The sequence below is a fragment of the Macaca nemestrina genome, chromosome X (genome assembly GCF_043159975.1).
Source record: "Macaca nemestrina isolate mMacNem1 chromosome X, mMacNem.hap1, whole genome shotgun sequence".
Taxonomy (NCBI): Eukaryota; Metazoa; Chordata; class Mammalia; order Primates; family Cercopithecidae; genus Macaca; species Macaca nemestrina.
This window is the reverse complement of record NC_092145.1, coordinates 144134102-144153109: the sequence shown is the minus strand read 5'-3', so window position 1 is coordinate 144153109 and position 19008 is coordinate 144134102. Positions and strand designations below refer to the sequence as shown.

Below are 19008 nucleotides of genomic sequence, written 5' to 3'. Positions count from 1 at the left end.
GGTGCCTGGGTTCTTGTCTGGCATTCAGAAAGAATCAGGTCACGCATGGGCTTGAAGGATGATGAATGCGGGGATTTTATTGAGTAGTAGAGGTGGCTGTCAGCAGGATGGATGGGGAGGAGGAAAGGAGATGGAGTGGGAAGATGATCTTCCCCTGGAGTTTGGCTGTCCAGCGGCCGATCTCCTCTCCAATGGTCCCCAGCCGAACTCCTCTCCATTTTCAGATGCTCCTTCTCTTCTCTCCTTCTCTGCCACACCGCTTTTCTGCTTAGGGAGTCTGGGGCTTGGGGTTTATATAGTACAGGATAGGGGGCATGGCAGGCCAAAAGGCAACATTTGGGTGTGAAAACAGGAATGCTTGTTCTTATTTAGGGCCACAGGCTTCCAGGCTTGAGGGTGGGGCCTTTGCCAGAGAATCGCCCTCTTCTACCCAGTATTTCCCCGTCTCCCGTCCGTATCATCTAGAGTAGTCAAACCCAAAGAAACAGAAAACAGAGGCCAGGCATGGTGGCTCATGCCTGTAATCCCAGCGCTTTGGGAGGCCAAGGTGGGCAGATCACTTGAGGTCAGGAGTTCGAGACCAGGCTGGCCAACATGGTGAAATCCCATCTCTACTAAATATACAAAAATTAGCTGGGCGTGGTGGTGGATGCCTGTAATCCCAGCTATTCGGGAGGCTGAGGCAGGAGAATTGCTTGAACCTGGAGGCAGAGGTTGCACTGAGCCAAGATTGTGCCACTGCACTCCAGCCTGGGCAACAAAGCGAGACTCTGTCTCAAAAAAAAAAAAAAAAAGAAAGAAAAGAAAGAAAGAAAATAGAATGGTGGTTTCCCAGGGGTCAGGGAAGGGGGAGTTGCTGTTTAATGGGTATAGTTTCCAGTTTTGCAAGATGAGAAGAGTTCTGGAGACTGTACAACAATGTAATGTACTTAACACAATTGAACTGTACACTAGGAAATGGTTAAGATGGTAAATTTTATGTTATGCATATTTTACCACAATTAATTTTTTTTTTTTTTTTTTTTTTTGAGACGGAGTCTCGCTCTGTCGCCGGGGCTGGAGCGCAGTGGCCGGATCTCAGCTCACTGCAAGCTCCGCCTCCCGGGTTTACGCCATTCTCCTGCCTCAGCCTCCTGTGTAGCTGGGACTACAGGCGCCCGCCACCTCGCCCGGCTAGTTTTTTGTATTTTTTTAGTAGAGACGGGGTTTCACCGTGTTCGCCAGGATGGTCTCGATCTCCTGACCTCGTGATCCGCCCGTCTCGGCCTCCCAAAGTGCTGGGATTACAGGCTTGAGCCACCGCGCCCGGCCCACAATTAATTTTTTTAAATAAAAAACAAAAATCATCCAGCCCCACTCTTGTCCACGATGTCCTCTTGCTCTGACTCACCCTTTATTCAAAACTCCCACTCCCACCCTTTGCAACCTGGGTTTTGTTCCTGTGACTTTACAGAACTGCCCTCTAAAATCCAGCAGGTCTGTCTTCAGCTGCCCCCCTTCCCCTTCTGTGACCTCTGCTCCCCCAGGCACTTTTTGCCCCATCTACCTGTTCGTCATCCTCAACTGGGGACCCCTGCCCAAGACTGTACCCTCTTTTCTTCTCCCACATTCGCTCCCCGGGAAGCTATCACCCACATAGCTGTCCACTCCCATTCTATACCTTCTGATCCTTACCTTTCCCCAGGTGCCATATCTCCTATTTCCAGGGGGCTAAAGCGATCACCCATAGCATCTAATACGTTGGTACAAAAGTAAAACCACTACGTGCTGGGCTTCATTACCTCTTTTCTTGGTAGAACTGCCTTGCTTTTACACAAATGTCTTTTTTGCACCAGTGTCTTAACTTACTTCACTTTTAAGACTAGTCGCATCCATGCCTTCTGCTAATTAGGCATTTTAAGGACCAGAGTTCTCTTGTATGTGCAAGAATTTGCTGATGCTTATCTAATTCAGTGCTTATCTAATTCAAAGATCCTAAGAGGCTTCCCAGGGTGCAGATATTTGTTGTATCACTTGCAGAGTGCTGGCAAACACACAATATTTTAAAAATGTAAATAAGTTGCCAACATTGAAAAGTCAGGAGATTTTACATAAAACTCCCAGATTTCCAGATTCTCTTGAAAATTTAGAAGACTGGCAGCAGCGAATCCACAGTTCTTCATACAACTATCAGCTGTGGAAGTCGCTTCTTTGATGGGGCACATGCTTGCTGATTTGCCACAGTCCCCATCACTCCTTACTGCCTTCCTAACTCTGAGGCTCAGTGTAGCTGTTGCTGATTGTTGAGCTGAAGCTGTGGTATTTCTCACACCTGCCTGTCTGCATTCCCTCCCCGGCCCTACTGGCCTAGATGCTCAGTGCAATACTGACTCAGAGCTTGTGTCTATCCTTAAGCTAAACCCGTGGCTTCAGACTGGCTTTCAGAAGAAGCCTGGGGTAGGCTCTTTGCTTTCTGCACTCCCTGCTCTCCACCCACAAGACACTCCCGAAACCTGCAGAACCTTTTCTCAGGATTCTCAGTGAGGGCAGCACTCAGCTCTGGGAGCTGTTTGGGTTCTTCCGCCCCCTCTTTGATTAAGGTCCAGTCGTTTGGTACAGTGAGGTGGTCAGAGTCAGCTCAATGACTTTCTAACAAGTGACCTGGATGAGTGACTTAACTTTGCTAAGATTCCTTTCTTTTGTGCAAAATGGTGGCTGGGTCCTAGGGGTGATGAGAGGAATGTCTTAATTACTGGTGCTCAGAAAGCAATGAGTCGCGGCCAGCCACAGCTGGCTCCTTCATTTCTCCTTTATGTTCTCCTATATTTCTCCTTTACTTTCTCCTACCTTTCTCCTTTATTTCTTACTTTGGAATTTTTGAAAGTCATTTCTCCAATTTTTATAAAATATTTCATTTCTTTTCGTATCTAAACTCTTCCCCCTTCCCTAATTTTATCTTCCTGATCTGCTTTTATCTCAGTTTTCTAATATAAAACATCTGAGTTGAAAAATGTGTCTTTGCTTTTAACACTATATTATAGCATTGCATTCTTTTTCATCACTTTTGTTGTTGTTGTTTTTGTTTTGTTTTTTAAGACAGAGTCTCACTCTGTCACCCAGGCGGGAATGCAGTGGCGCGATCTCGGCTCACTGCAACCTCCACTTCCTGGGTTCAAGTGATTCTCCTGCCTCAGCCTCTCAAGTAGCTGGGATTACAGGCATGCACCACCACGCCTGGCTAATTTTTGTACTTTTAGTAGAGATGGGGTTTCTCCATGTTGGCCAGGCTGGTCTCAAACTCCTGAGCTCAAGTGATTCACCCACCTCGGCCTCCCAAAGTGCTGGGATTACAGGCGTGAGCCACCACACCCCACCTTTCATCACTTTTATTTCATTTGTTTTCCATTTAGTATTCTTATCTCGTTCTTGGCATCTCTTTTCTTAGATCTTATGCATTGACAGGTGGGGAGCTAGCAGCCAAGAAAGACAGAATAGAAAGAACCTTGCAAGAGCAAGGGGAAGTGTCTTCTTCCCTCCCACTCCCCTAGCGGGACCTCATTCTTAATGCCAGGTCACTAACTGACGTTTGCCCCGAGCTTTGAGAAGATCACAGGTCCATGCTCTCAAACATCAGCCACACTTAAACAGTGCCTTTTCTGCGCCAGGCACTGTTCTAAGGGCTCCGCATATCATTTATTTAACCCTCACAAGAACCCCATGAGGCCGGCGCTCTTATCTCTGTCTTTCAAATGCAGAAACTGAGGCGTGGTGAGGGTAAGTAGCTCCACACAGCCAGAGACTGAGAGCTGAGGCCCAAGGGGCCTCCGGTGATCAGAGGCTTCAGGCGCTGGGCTCTTAACCACTCCACTAGTTCCCTTCGGTGAAGTGATAAGGACAAGTGCTTGTCTAGAGAGGGGGCAGCAATGCCATCTGTTGTTAGGATGAAAGGTGCTATGTCCCAGACCTATGAACCTCCATATTAACAAACACGCTTTAGCGAATGGTTTCCCCAGTAAAAGGCAAGAAGCAGTAAGAAGACAGCCACCCTGCAGTGTGGACCTGGGCTCTGGGGACAGGCAGGGAGGCTCGCCAAGTGGTATGCAGCTCTCACGAAACCCTGCCACGCTCCTCTGGAATTTGTGTCTCAGCACAATGACAAATTACCATGGCATGGACTCTCAGGGTTCCTAAATCCCTGGCGACCTCTTTTAAATTGTTATGTAAATTACCTCATTAACTCAGTCGAGGATTTTTTTTAACATGGTTTTTCTTTTTTTTTTTTTTCCCTGCTCTAATGTTTCACGAATGTTCAGTGTTGGTTTTGGTTTTATTTTTCAAATTTCCTAATCTAATCACACCAGGAGCCAGAAGCTGTTTTTCCACATCAGTGCTTCGATAAGAGACAAGAAAGCCAAAGCCATTTTTCTAGCCCCTGAAAACTTCTCCCCATTTCTTTCAGCTCTTTCACATTTTAGATTTAACCACTCTGCATTTGCAATGCCATAAACTGTACCGGGACTCCCAGCACTGGGTCTCAATATCTTTTTAACCGGCCTCGTGCCTCTGTTCTTTCCAAACAAAACCCTTTTGCCCTTACATTAAAGCAGAACTGGTCGTTTTAGTCAAGTTCTTCTTTAATACAAGGAAATGCAGAGAAGGTCCGTGAAAGGAACGAAGCCTTTTCTGAAAGCATTCCATTTCCACTTGCCGGGTCCGGAAGGCTTCACTGGTGTCTTGTATCCCAGAGTCGTGTCATGCTCCTGCCAGCATCAACCTGAGGAGCTCTCCCTGGCCTCCTCTGCCAGCTGTCATCTGCCTGCATCAAACCTCACTGTCCCCATGTCATCTGCTCTGAGGATGAGGGCCAGCTTCACAGAACTCTGGAAATCACCAGGTCCTGGTCTCCAGTTGTATAAACTGCACTGCCCTGGGCTCCTCATTCCTTCAAGTTTGTTGTGTTGCATTCTCTCTTTTTTTTTTCCTTTTTTTTTTTTTTGAGATGGAGTTTCACTCTTGTTGGCCAGGCTGGAGTGCAATAGCGCAATATTGGCTCACTGCAACCTCTGCCTCCCGGGTTCCAGCGATTCTCTTGCCTCGCTGGGATTACAGGCATGCGCCACCACACTTGGCTAATTTTGTATTTTTAGTAGAGACTGGGTTTCTCCATGTAAGTCAGGCTGGTCTCAAACCCCCGACCTCAGGTGATCCGCCAACCTCGGCCTCCCAAAGTGCTGGGATTACAGGCGTAAGCCAACGCGCCCGGCCCTACGTTGTGTTGCATTCTTAACTGGACCAGATACACCTCCCTATAGGGAGCCCACAGTACAACCCCATGCTCAAGGCCCACCTCTTCCCTCCTCTCTATCCTGGAGCCTGTGGGCCTTCTCTGCGCCCTTCCACCTCGTGGCATTCCCCTGCTTCTAAGGGTAAGTGCTCCCTAACTGTTTGGGTGCTGGTTTGGAGGGCATAGAGAATCTGGGAGCTTTAAATTAGGTTGATGGCTGGACAAAATGAAGAAGAACATTTCATGCCACGTGAAAATGATATGAAATCAACTTCTGGCACCCATAAATAAAACTCTGTTGGGACACAGCCATGCTCATTCACTCACATATTTGTCTGTAGCTGCTTTCACACCACAATGGCTGCAAAGCCAAAAATATTTACTATCTGGTCCCTTATTGAAAAAGTGTACCAAAGGCCATTGAGGATCTCTTGAGGCCAAGAATTTGAGACCAGCCTGGGCAACAAAGAGATCCCATCTCTACAAAAATTTGAGGCCGGGCGCAGTGGCTCATGCCTGTAATCTCAGCACTTCAGGAGGCTGAGGCGAGTGGATCACCTGAGGTCAGAAGTTCGAGACCAGCCTGACCAATATGGTGAACCCGTCTCTACTAAAAATACAAAAATTAGCCAGGCATGGTGGCAGGCGCCTGTAGTGCCAGCTACTTGGGAGGCTGAGATAGGAGAATTGCTTGAACCCAGGAGGCAGAGGTTGCAGTGAGCCGAGATCATGCCACTGCACTCCAGCCTGGGCAACAGAGAAAGACTCCATCTCCAAAAAAAAAAAAAAAAATTAGAAATTAGCCAGGCGTGGTGGCATGTGGCTGTAGTCCCAGCTACTTAGGAGGCTGAGGCAGGAGGACTACTTGGGTCTAGGAGGTCGAGGCTGCAGCAAGTTACGATCACACCACTGCACTTCAGCCTGGACAACAGAGCAAAATCCTGTCTCTAAAATAAAGAAATAAATAAATAAGTTTGGGGCTAGCATTCCTACTAAATGCACACACACCAGATTGTGCAGTATTCAAACACATGAGCTGAAATGGTCTGAAAAACATGTTCTTTCTAGCAGGTGGCAATGTGGTTTGGAAACCACACTCAACACAGACATAGTCTTGCCTCCCTCGCTGGATGTCTTGGCAACACATCTGAGACTTGACCAAGCAAATTAAGGCCAGGGTCTTGTAATATTTTAGAGACACTATCAAGTTGTTGACCATCCCTGAATGAGCTCTGAACCTTGTCTGAATTTCTTTGTGCTTTATTATGTTCCCATCTCTTGTGCTCTCAGTTGAGAGCCACAAGCAAAACAATAAAGTTTATTTTCGGAGTCTTAAAACCATCTAATAACTTAGTTCCTCAGTGTTCCCCTGGCTCCCCTCTCACCTGAGACTGATCCCTCCATCTCTAGCCACTCCTCATTCTGTATTTCTTACTTTTCAAAGCACCCCACTTAAGACTTACCCACACTGTGCCGCTTCTCCCTGCTTTTCAAAAATCGTCTAATGAGTTAATTAATTGGCTAATAGCATCACTACAAGGAGACAAGCCCTACTATCTAACTTTCCAGATAGTATAAGCTTTTTTAAGGCCAGACACAGTGACTCATGCCTGTAATCCCACCACTTTGGGAGGCTAAGGCAGGAGGATTGCTTGAGGCCAGGAGTTAAAGACCAGCCTGGGCAACAAAGAGAAACCCTTTGTTTAGAAATAGAGATTTTTTTACATTAAAATTTTTTTTAAAAAGGAAAAAAATTAGTTTTTTAAAAATCAAGATACAATTTACATGCAATAAAATATACAGACCTGAAGGGTAGAGCATCAAGGTGTCTAACAATTGTGTATTTCAAGAGTTACCTTTTTCTTTCTTTCTTTTTTTTTTTTTGAGACAGTCTCTCTGTCACCCAGGCTGAAATGCAGTGGTGCGATCTCTGCTCACTGCAACCTCCGCCTCCCGGGTTCAAACTATTCTCCTGCCTCCACCTCTTGAGTAGCTGGGACTACAGGTGTATAACACCATGCCTAGCTAATTTTTGTATTTTTAGTAGAGACAAGGTTTCACTATGATGGCCAGGCTGGTCTCAAACTCCTGACCTCAAGTGATCCAGCCACCTTGGCCTCCCAAAGTGCTGGGATTACAGGCATGAGCCACCATGCCTGGCCAAGAGTTACATTTTGGAGAGTGATTATAACACTAGACGGTGGAGCCAGGACAGCATGTTTTATTAGAAGACTAGAAAATAACATGGGAAGAGTGTCCCAGCCCTAGTTCTGACTCTCCCAACTGTGTGCCACTTCATTTCTCAGTCCTCCATTTCCTCAGCTGAAAAATAAAGAGGTTAGATCAACTGGCTTCTGAAAGCCCCCTTAGTCCTATTCTCTGTCATGAAATAGGATATGTATGCAAGCCAGTAGAGAAGTGGGGAGATGATGTCCTTCAACTCTGCCTAGGATGGGAGTAGCTCACTGCCTCATCTGTGGAGTTCATTCAACGTGCAGTTCTTTTTCTTTTCTTTTATTTTCTTTTCTTTTTGAGACAGGGCCTTGCTCTGTTGCCCAGACTGGAGTGCAGTGGTACAATCATGGCTCATTGCAGCCTCAACTCCCTGGGCTCAAGCAATCCTCCTGCCTCAGCCTCCTGAGTAGCTGGGACTACAGGTGTGTGCCACCACACCTGGCTGATTTTTTAAAATTTTTTTGTAGAGACAGAGTCTCACTATGTTGTCCAGGCTGAAAGGTTCTTGTTTAGACCAGGATTCAGCAGACTATGGACCAGCCTACAGTCACAGGATCCCCCTGACTGTTTCTGTTTGGCCCTTGAACTAAGAATGGTTTTTACACTTTAAATTGGTTGAAAAAATTAAATCAAACAATAATATTTCATGCCACATGAAAATGATATGGAATCAACTTTCAGCGCCCATAGATAAAGTTTTGTTGGGACACAGCCGTGCTCATTCAGTCACATATTTGCCTCTAGCTGTTTTCACACCACAATGGCTACAAAGCCAAAAATATTTACTATCTGCTCCTTTATTGAAAAAGTTTACCAACCCATAGTTAAGTCCTAATAAAGACTTCAGACCTGGGCACTATACACACAAGTAAATCAACATTTGAGGTAGCAAACGTTTTCACTTTGTAGCAATGAACAGAAATAGGGCTCTTTTTGTTCCTGCTGATAGAGCAAGAAGAAAAATAATCCTACCAAAAAGACTAGGGAAAGCAGGAACACAAGTACAGCGATTGTCATTATGACCTTGCTCAGCCCTTCTTTCCAACAATCTTGCAGAATTATCAGTCATAAAAGTGTTCATACCCTTTGACCTAATAATCCAACTCCTGGAAATCTATCCTAAGGAAATATTCAAAAGAACGAAAACACTGTGTCAAGATGTTCAATTCAGCATTTTTCTAACAAAATGCCAGAAACCATGTGAAGTGTTTATCAGTAGGAAATGAATCAGCAGAATATGATTCCTTAACGCAATTAGATACTATATGCACAGATCATAGACAGGAAGACCAGATACAGGAAAAAGTGATACTACCAGAAAAGACTATATAAAAACCAATCTTGATGAAGTCTGGAAAAGACCATGGATATGCAATTAATACTCAGGTAGAGGATTATAGATAATACGGTTTAGAAAAACATCTTCTTTCTTTTTTAATTCACAAATAATAATTGTACATATTTATGGGGCACATAGTCATGTTTCAATACATATAATGTATAGTGATCAAATCAGGATAATTATTTTGAATCCTTTAACAAATCTCTCCCTCTTCCTCAAAAATGTCTCATTTCTATGGACCCTTGAATCAGCTTTGATAATTCTACACACACTATCATTAGCCCTTTTATAGGAAAAGGACTTTGCAGAGGAAGACAACACACAGAACACAGGAAGGGAATTTCTAGGAACACGCTGCTTATAAACAGGGCAAATAATTACCAGTACTTTTGTCCAAATCAATTCAAACCTATAATCTCCACTTCAGAAAAAGTGAATTCATAGTTTTCATAACCCTTAAGGAATTAACAGGTGATTAAGAAAAAAAGAGGAATTGTTCTTGAATGTAAAAATTAGGCTCGGCTGGGCGTGGTAGCTCACACCCATAATCCCAGCACCTTGGGAGGCCGAGGCAGAAGGATCACCCGAAGTCAGGAATTCAAGACTAGCCTGGCCACCTCAAATAAAACATAAAAAATTAGCCAGGCATAGTAGCGCACACCTGTACTCTCAGCTACTGGAGAGGCTGAGGCAGGAGAATCACTCGAACCTGGGAGGCGGAGGTTGCAGTGAGCCAAGATGGTGTCACTGCACTCCAGCCTGGGCGACAAGAGCGAAACTCTGTCTCAAAAAGAAAAAAAAAAAAAAATAGGCTGACTCTAGTCATCCATCCACTGTGGCTATCAATATCTTTAGGCTGTGATCCTATTTCAAGGCATTGTTTTTTACTAGAGAACTCTTTACTTTCCTGTTTTTCTATTTAATCCAATCATTGTAACTCCTGGCCTATAAGTCAAATTTAAATGAAAAAATGAATAGCATTTAAATGCTTTCTATCAAAATTGTTCATTGTTTTCACAGGCAATGTAGGCAAATGTATTTTGTTCATAGCATTCTTGCAAAAATGTGCTGACTTAGAAAAAAGCCTACAAAAGAAACGTGCCAATAGGGGATGGGGGACTCCTCCAAAAGAAACGTGCCAGCTTATAAAAACATAAATAAATACATAAAATTCTACAAAAGAAATACGTTGACTAGGAGAAAAAAAGGTCCATAAAACACTATCGGCCGGGCACAGTGGCTCATGCCTGTAATCTCAGCACTTTGGGAGGCCAAGGCAGGCAGATCACTTGAGGTTGGGGGTTCAAAACCAGCCTGACCAACATGAAGAAACCCCGTCTCCACTAAAAATACACAAAATTAGCCGGGCGTGGTGGCGCATGCCTGTAATCTCAGCTACTTGGGAGGCTGAGGCAGAAGAATCACTTGAACCTGGGCGACGGAGGTTGCAGTGAGCCGAGATCGCACCACTGCACTCAAGCCTGGGCAACAAGAGTGAAACTCCGTCTCAAAAAACAAAAGAAAACCAAAAAACAACCACTATCATGCTATATGTTTTGATATTTTTATGCTACTCAGTAGAGCCTCGCACAGTGGTCACATTCTTATCTCTGGCATGGCCTTTTTTGGAGACCTGTGGAAGACAGTGCTGCACAAGGGTGAGGACACAAGTTCATGTATCACATGCTTCTTGGAAACTATGAAGCACAACTTAAATTTAAGGCAACATAATTTTCTTTCCCTTTAGAAAAAGAACTTTTTAAAAAATTAAGGAGAAAAAATTAAAGAAATTGTTGCCTGGAAACAACCCAAATGTCCAGCAGCTGATGAATGGATAAACAAAATGCGGTCTATCCATACAATGGAATATTATTTGGCATTAAAAGGAATGAAGTAGTGATACATGCTACAATGTGGATGCAGCAAAAAAACATTACGCTAAAAGAAAGAAGACAGACCAGGCATGGTGGCTCACGCCTGTAATCCCAGGACTTCGGGAGGCCAAGGTGGGCAGATCGCCTGAGATCAGGACTTCGAGACCAGCGTGGCTAACGAAACCCCGTCCTACTAAAAATACAAAAGTTAGCCAGGCATGCTAGTGGGTGTCTGTAATCCCGGCTACTCGGGAGGTTGAGGCAGGAGAATCGCTTAAACCTGGGAGGTGGAGGTTGCAGTGAGCCGAGATCGCGCCACTGCACTCCAACCTGGGCGAAAGAGTGAAGCTATCTCAAAAAAAGAAAAAAGGGCCAGGCGCGGTGGCTCAAGCCTGTAATCCCAGCACTTTGGGAGGCCGAGACGGGTGGATCACGAGGTCAGGAGATCGAGACCATCCTGGCTAACACGGTGAAACCCCGTCTCTACTAAAAAATACAAAAAACTAGCCGGGCGAGGCGGCGGGCGCCTGTAGTCCCAGCTACTCGGGAGGCTGAGGCAGAAGAATGGCGTGAACCCGGGAGGCAGAGCTTGCAGTGAGCTGAGATCCGGCCACTGCACTCCAGCCTGGGCGACAGAGTGAAACTCCGTCTCAAAAATAAATAAATAAATAAATAAATAAATAAATAAATAAAATAAAAAAAGAAAAAAGAAAGAAAGAAGCCAGACACAAAAGACCACAAATCATATGGTTCCATTTACATGAAATGTCCATATGGGCAAGCCTATAGACAGAAAGTAGATTAGTGGTTGCCAGGGGTTGGCGGGGAGTAGGGTTGGTGACAGCTAATGGGTACAGGGTTTCTACAGGAGGTGATGAAAATGTCCTAAAATTGCAGTGATGGTTGCACAACTCTGAATGCACTAAAAAAAATCAGTGAATTGGGCTGGGTGCGGTGGCTCACGCCTGTAATCCCAGGACTTTGGAAGGCCGAGGCAGACAGATCACGAGGTCAGGAGATCAAGACTATCCTTGCTAAGACGATGAAACTCCGTTTCTACTAAAAATACAAAAAAAAAGTCGGCAGGTGCCTGTAGTCCCAGCTACTTGGGAGGCTGAGGCAGGAGAATGGCGTGAACCTGTGAGGTGGAGATTGCAGTGAGCCGAGATTGCGCCATTGCACTCCAGCCTGGGCGACAGAGCGAGACTCCATCTCAAAAAAAAAAAAAAAAAAAAAAAAAAAAAAAAAAAAATCAGTGAATTGTACACTACTAATAGATGAATTATATTTCAGTAAAGTTGTTTTCAAAATTTTTCAAAACAAGCTTTGGTGCTGTGTTTAAGATTCATAAAAATAATCAAATCATCAATATTTTTATGTCTACTGTGAAGAAAAACAAATTCTATTTTTTAAATTGAGACAGAGTCTCACTATGTTGCCCAGCCTGGTCTCCGACTCCTGGGTTCAAGCAATCCTCCCACCTCAGCCTCCCAAGCAGCTGGGACTACAGGCACATTACACCACATCCAGCACTAAGAAAAACAAATCTTTTTTACCGGCTGGAGTGCAGTAGCACCATCATGGCCCACTGCAGACTCAACCTCCTGGGCTCAGGGGATCGTCCCGCTTCAGCCTCCCCAGTGGCTGGGACCACAGGCATGAGCCACCATGCCAGGCTAATTTTTGTAATTTTTGTAGACGCAGTGTCTCCCCATGTTGCCCAGGCTGGTCTTGAATTCCTGGGCTCAAGCAATCTGCTTGCCTCAGCCTCCCAAAGTGCTGGTGTGAGCCACTGCGACTGGCTAAGAAAAATCTTAAATCAGACTTATATCTATCAAATTTTTAACTATATTGAGTACAATGCTCTTTTTAAAAAGTTAGTACAATTATCAGTGAATCTTTCTCAATAGATACAATTTTAGGACATTAATTTTTCACTAACCATTTTTTGTCACGTAGGCAATTATTTGAATAAAGTTTCATAGTATCTGAAGACACCTGAAAGCTACAGAATTGCTAACACTCATGAAGAAAAAAAATTCTTATATAGTATTTGTAAGGAAAAATGTTAGCGACTTAGAGAACAATGGCTTTTTATGCAAAGAAAGGAGGAAACTGTATTCACTTTGAAGCCTTTCATTTTTAAATTTCATTCTGGCTGGGAAGCTTTCTATTCCTTAGAAGGTTTATATTCATCTTTAAAGGAGAAGCTCATATTTCTGGTCTTACTCTTTCTTGAGTTAAGAAGGCATTTTCTAAAGAATTCTTATAACTTCACAGGATTCTAAGGGATTCTTATAATTTCACGAAAATGACACTGAACACTCACAATTCCTGAGCATCCGGTCCCCTTAGCAATCTGCCTTCCCCTTTTGTCACATTTCTTCCGCTTGTTTTGAGGCCCTAGGAGGGCAGGGCTGGTATCTGTCCTGGTCACTATTATATCTGCACATGGCACAGAGTGGGCACTCAAGATACATTTATTAAATTGAATTAAAGGCTTTGGTTTGTTTTCAACAGTAAGTTATTCTTATGTAATATGCTAATTTATGAAAACAGTTCCACAGAAATTAGAATTAACCTTTCGGGGAGTGGAAAGATCAGCAAATATCAAATGGCAAGCCATCTCCCCACACTGGGGCTGCCAGGGAACAGAGAAATATGCTTCTGAGATGCACAACTGCCCTCCTGCTTCGAAGTTCATTTGTGAGTCACTAAGACCAGGTAAACAGACATTAAACAGGGAACCGGTTCAAATATAAAGGAGAGAACTATGGATTCAAAAGAACTGAGTGTGAATCAGGGCTCTCTCTCCCAGTCCAAGTTCATCTCCAGGAGCATCGGTAACTCACAAAACAGCCCAATGAACAGGTAGTCATGCAGATCAAATGCGGAGGGGCATTCAGTGTGTTCTACTGAGGCCAGCCCAAAGGACAAGCTTACTAGGGAGAGGAATGCCCAGAGCAGAGGGTCAGTGAGGGTAAGGGAGACGGGAAGAGGGAGAATCAGGGCCCTCCAAGGATGCTGGAAGGGGCAGGGGTGAGTCTCCACCACCCAGAGTGTGGGGCACCTGTAGTCACATGAGCGACATCCGACGTCTTGTAAAATAAACAACATGGGAAACTTACTTAATATTGAATTTTCAGTTTTGAAAACAGTTCTTCTTATTCCCAGTCTCATTGTTCCTCCCAAATTGCCAGGGTTGTGCTCAGGCATATCAATCACCTTAGAAAACAAAACAAGTCCATTGCCATCTTGTAAAAATGTCATTTCCCAAATTTCAAGCTTTACTTTTAAAGGAATGATCATTGGGTAAGCATGGTCCCTAAACTATAACATTTGATCAGTCTTTCCAATGATCATGTTCAAATACAGGCATGATGTAGACACACCGCACATTGTACTCCTTTCCATCTGCTTCTCATCTTTCATTTAAATCACTTACAAATAATGTATCGGGAGCATCTTGATGATGTCCCTCCTGCCATTACTCAAACTGTCAGTTCCAAGTAGTCCTTCCACTTCAATATCTAGATTGCTGAGGCCTCCCACATCAGTGTTCACATCTTTCGTGATAACCCTCTTCCCACTGACCAGTGCATTCCCTAAAGATTTTCCATAAGCAAATCTATCAGTATTTGTACTGTGGAAAGGTATATCAAAAGAACCTATTTATAGAAAACCATTAGAGGGATTCCAAAAAAGAAAAAGAAAGAGAGAAAGAGAAAGAAAGAAAGAAAGAAAGAAAGAAAGAAAGAAAGAAAGAAAGAAAGAAAGAAAGAAAGAAAGAAAGAAGGGAGGGAGGGAGGGAGGGAGGGAAGGAGGGAGGGAGGGAGGGAGGGAGGGAGGAAGGAAGGAAGGAAGGAAGGAAGGAAGATGAGACAAAAGAGAAGAAAAGGATAGGAAAAGAAAAAAGAAAAAGAAAAAGTAGTATCATCCAGTCTAGCATACTCTGTGGGTCAGAAACTTAAGTGGCATCCTTGATCGCTTCCTCTCCCTCATAGCCACTCTGTCAAGTCCTGTGGATTCACCCCCTCCAAAATTCCCGTATCCATCCACTTCTCTCCAGCCCTCCCCCAGGCTACAGCAATGGCTCACTGACTGGCCACTCAACATTCCCATGGCCCCAGCACACCCTGCCTACTACAGGCAGAGTGGTCTATGCACACAGCAAATCTTAGTGCGGCATTTTTTCTTGCTTGAAACCCTTGATCTCATGGTATCGGACCAGCCTAACCCTCCAGCCTTATCTTAGATTCCCTGCCCCTCTCATCCTGAGAGCTGGTTCTTTGAGTTTTTCAACTGCATCTCCTTTCTTCCTGCCATGGCGACTTGGCACATGCTGTGCCTTCTGCCTGGACAATCTCCTCCCATTCCTCAAATGAAACCATCCTTAACCCTGAAATCTTAGCTCAACTATCCAACATCAGCCACTCCAGGAGCTAGTATTTCTGGGAACCGTAGCCGAGTCAGGGTCCTCTATCTGTGCCCTCACAGAACGAGGTTCTTCCCCATCCCTGCCCTTCTCTCAGTTTGTGTCTGGCGAGTGGTTTGTGGTAGAGACAGTCAATCTTTGAGAGCCGGAGTGGCTTTATGTTTATGATAGCAATCACACCGCAGAAATTGAGAAACAGGTGATTTTTATGAAAAGCTTGTCTCATAATTCATCCGTTTTCTCCATTCTGTTCACTATGATCTCATGGTTTCATTTCATCTTCTTTTTTTTTTTTTTTTTTTGAGACGGAGTCTCGCTCTGTCGCCCAGGCTGGAGTGCAGTGGCCGGATCTCAGCTCACTGCAAGCTCCGCCTCCCGGGTTCACGCCATTCTCCTGCCTCAGCCTCCCGAGTAGCTGGGACTACAGGCGCCCGCCACCTCGCCCGGCTAGTTTTTTGTATTTTTTAGTAGAGATGGGGTTTCACCGTGTTAGCCAGGATAGTCTCGATCTCCTGACCTCGTGATCCACCCGTCTCGGCCTCCCAAAGTGCTGGGATTACAGGCTTGAGCCACCGCGCCTGGCCTCATCTTCTTTTCTAAAGTTGTTAGAACAGACTACAGTTGGGTGAGTCAACCTGTTCTAATGGAATTGCTTGAGCTTCTCTCTCATAAAACCTTTCATTTGTTGTTGTTGTTGTTGTTTCCATACCGTAATTGCCACATATTGCTCTACAGGAATCTTTGACAACTGGAATTTTCTGAGGTAAAAAATTCCCAAGAAAATGTCTGATCTTATCAGTGCCCCAGAACTTTCCGAGCCATCTGAACCCAGTGTCCCAAGCTTGCTCCAAGAGTTACTTCAGGGAAAGGGTGGAGAAGAAACTTGATGACCTCCCTTGTTAGATGGAGTGCTCAATTCTCAAGTGCTCTTGGCCTTGGCATCTTGTTCCTATCTTTGGTTGGCTAATTATGGCTAGGTTAAGTATTACTGGGGTGAGGTGAGAGAGGGCATTCGCTTCTGGCTGATGAAGCTGAGTTGCACATAGATGCCTGGCCTCTCTATGTATTCTCTAAATCAGGTAAGACTGCACTACCTGCCACAGATTCAGAAGTCCTACGTGTATTCAGAGCCTTAACTTCCATTTAAGTTTCAGACAACCTGAACCATCCAGGCAGACTACAGAGATAACCTCCCCTAATTTCTTGAGAGAAGTGCACTATGACTCTTCAGTCTACCCTTCCTCACTGTGTTGGGTTCCAATACCCAAGAAGAGTCTTTACATGTAGTTTGTTCAGTTACTGGCAAGGTTGGTATTCAAGAAATATTCTGGTGTGAAGCATTGAGATTAGAGTAAAATTAGCCAACTAAGAACAGGAGGCCAGGTGCAGTGGCTCATGCCTGCAATCCCAACACTTTGGGAGACCAAGGCAGACAGATCACCTGAGCCAGAAGTTCAAGACCAGCCTGGACAACATGGTCTCTACAAAAAAATACAAAAATTAGCTGGGTGTGGTGACACAGGCTGCAGTCCCAGCTATTCAGGAGGCTGAGGTGGAAAGATTGCTTGAGCCTAGGAGGTGGAGGTTGCAGTGAGCTATGATCACACCACTGCACTCCAGCCTGGGCAACAAAGCAAGACCTTGTCTCAAAAATGTGAAGAAAAAGAACAGGAAACCTGCCTTACTGCTTACTTGGGATGAACTTGACAAGCACTTTAAGACCAGAAAATATTTCCAAAAGTCAAGTGTAGGGGGTTGGGAGGTGGGAGGTGGGGAGAGAAGGAAAATGCAGTAGGCATAGGGGCTGCCTAAGAGCATTAAAAACTCCTTGAACAAAGTGAGAGAAGTCTAAAAAGTCCTCAAAGAATACTATGAGATTATTTAGCAACATGGAGACAAACACTAGGAGAAACAGCCAGAAGAAGCTAAAGAGTGGTAGAGAGGGAGTGAGGATTAATGACTTTGTCATTATAGACTTCTCAGAACTGTTGGCTTTTTAAACTTTGCACATAGTATTTTACCAATGAAAATACAAGTTTAAGTCATCAAGAGTAAAATGTAGTATTTAGGCCTTACACTAGGGTATTAGTTCACATTATCCCTGGTGTTTTCAGAAGTAATAAACACGACCTTCTCCTGAAATGATAGCACAGAAAGAAAATCCAAGGTATAAACGCCACTGTGATCCTCTGATTAAAACATGCTAGCATAGGAACCATTGGAGAAGGCAAAAAAATGCTAGAGAAGAGGTGGGAAGCAGGTGAAAATAGGTCTCCAGTACCAAATGTTGCCCTGAACATCAGTGAAAGGAGAAAAGCAGGGAGAGAATTGACAGGCAAGTCACTGATGGAGTAAGGGGACAGGAGGGTTCTGTGTGGACCTAGCTTAGGAGGTCTCATCTGGGAATCACCATTGCATACTCAGGCAAAGAAGAACACCGCCAGGCACCAGCTGGTGGAACCCCAACACTCAGGAAGGGGAAGGTCAGGGGAGGGCAGAGACTATGGTGCCCAAGCCTGACACACCAGCTGTCTTGCAGAGTTATCAGATGATCCTACAAGCTAGATCCTACAAGATGATGATGGGTGGCTGCCTCTTGGATTATAAGCAACCTAATTCAGCAGCAAAAATTAACAAAAATGTCTTTCTTCCCTGCATTCCTTCCACTAAAACCCTGAGAGACAGAAGAACATCACAGTTTCTTTTTTTGTTTTGTTTTGTTTTGTTTTGTTTTGTTTTTGAGACGAGTCTGGCTCTGTCGCCCAGGCTGGAGTGCAGTGGCCGGATCTCAGCTCACTGCAAGCGCCGCCTCCCGGGTTTACGCCATTCTCCTGCCTCAGCCTCCCGAGTAGCTGGGACTACAGGCACCCGCCACTTCGCCCGGCTAGTTTTTTGTATTTTTTAGTAGAGACGGGGTTTCATTGTGTTAGCCAGGATGGTCTCGATCTCCTGACCTCGTGATCCGCCCGTCTCGGCCTCCCAAAGTGCTGGGATTACAGGCTTGAGCCACCGCGCCCGGCCGAACATCACAGTTTCAAAACATACCTATTTTATTAATACTGGGGTGGTTAAAGAAATAATCTCAAATATGCTTTAGATTTAACACCAACATTTCCAAAATACTCTAGATCTAGATGCATCTGAAAGGAAAACGCATCTTCCGTTGCAAAAGGATTGCCTTTGCTTCCTCTAATTCAGCCTAAATACTGGCTGTCATCTGATCCCCAGATCTGCCCTCTCTTGGAACTGAGCCATATAGCACAAAAAAAATAAGAAAGGATCAATATGCGATAAGGCTTCAGGAGATGTAAAAGCAGCATGTAAGGATAAATATGGCACTAATTAACCTTTACCGATGTTTTCTGCAGCCCATAATAAAAGTGTAATGAGTTCAAGACTTTACAGCATCCCAAGTGCCTTAAACAACAAAGTCTACAGGAGTGAGGTTCTCTTAGCAACAGTGAAATTCCTGACGGGACCTACCTGACCTCCCCTGGTAAGCTCGGCTTTCCTCTTGTTCCTTATCTTTGAGTATTTCACCTGGAGACAAAGGGAAAGCCTACTCACCAGCAGCTATTTCTATTTCCAGACTCTTAGGCAACACACAGCAATTTCCTCTAGCATTTTTCCTTTCCATTTTGTAGCATCGGGGTTTCATCATGTTGCCCAGGCTGGTCTTGAATTCCTGGGTTGAAGCAATCCGCCCGCCTTGGCCTCCCAAAGTGCTGGAATTACAGGCATGAGCCACCACGCCTGGCCTCCTGTAGTATTCTTTACAAGTATTCTCCAACTCATTCCTTTCCTACTACTCATTAGGTTTTCAAGCCTGATTCTGATTTTGATTGTAAGTCATATCCAA

General features: G+C 44.6%; 1 protein-coding gene across 3 annotated transcripts in view; it reads right to left on the bottom strand.

The window, feature by feature from the left end:
• The window catches only part of LOC105478168 (CTP synthase 2), a 124300-nt gene that overhangs the window by 33401 nt on the left and 71891 nt on the right, over positions 1–19008 (bottom strand). For all 3 annotated transcript variants that reach the window (XM_071088859.1, XM_071088858.1, XM_071088860.1), the window contains exon 14: positions 13843–13939. In XM_071088859.1, coding sequence (XP_070944960.1) covers positions 13843–13939 — 97 coding nt within the window. The remainder of the gene's footprint in view (positions 1–13842; positions 13940–19008) is intronic.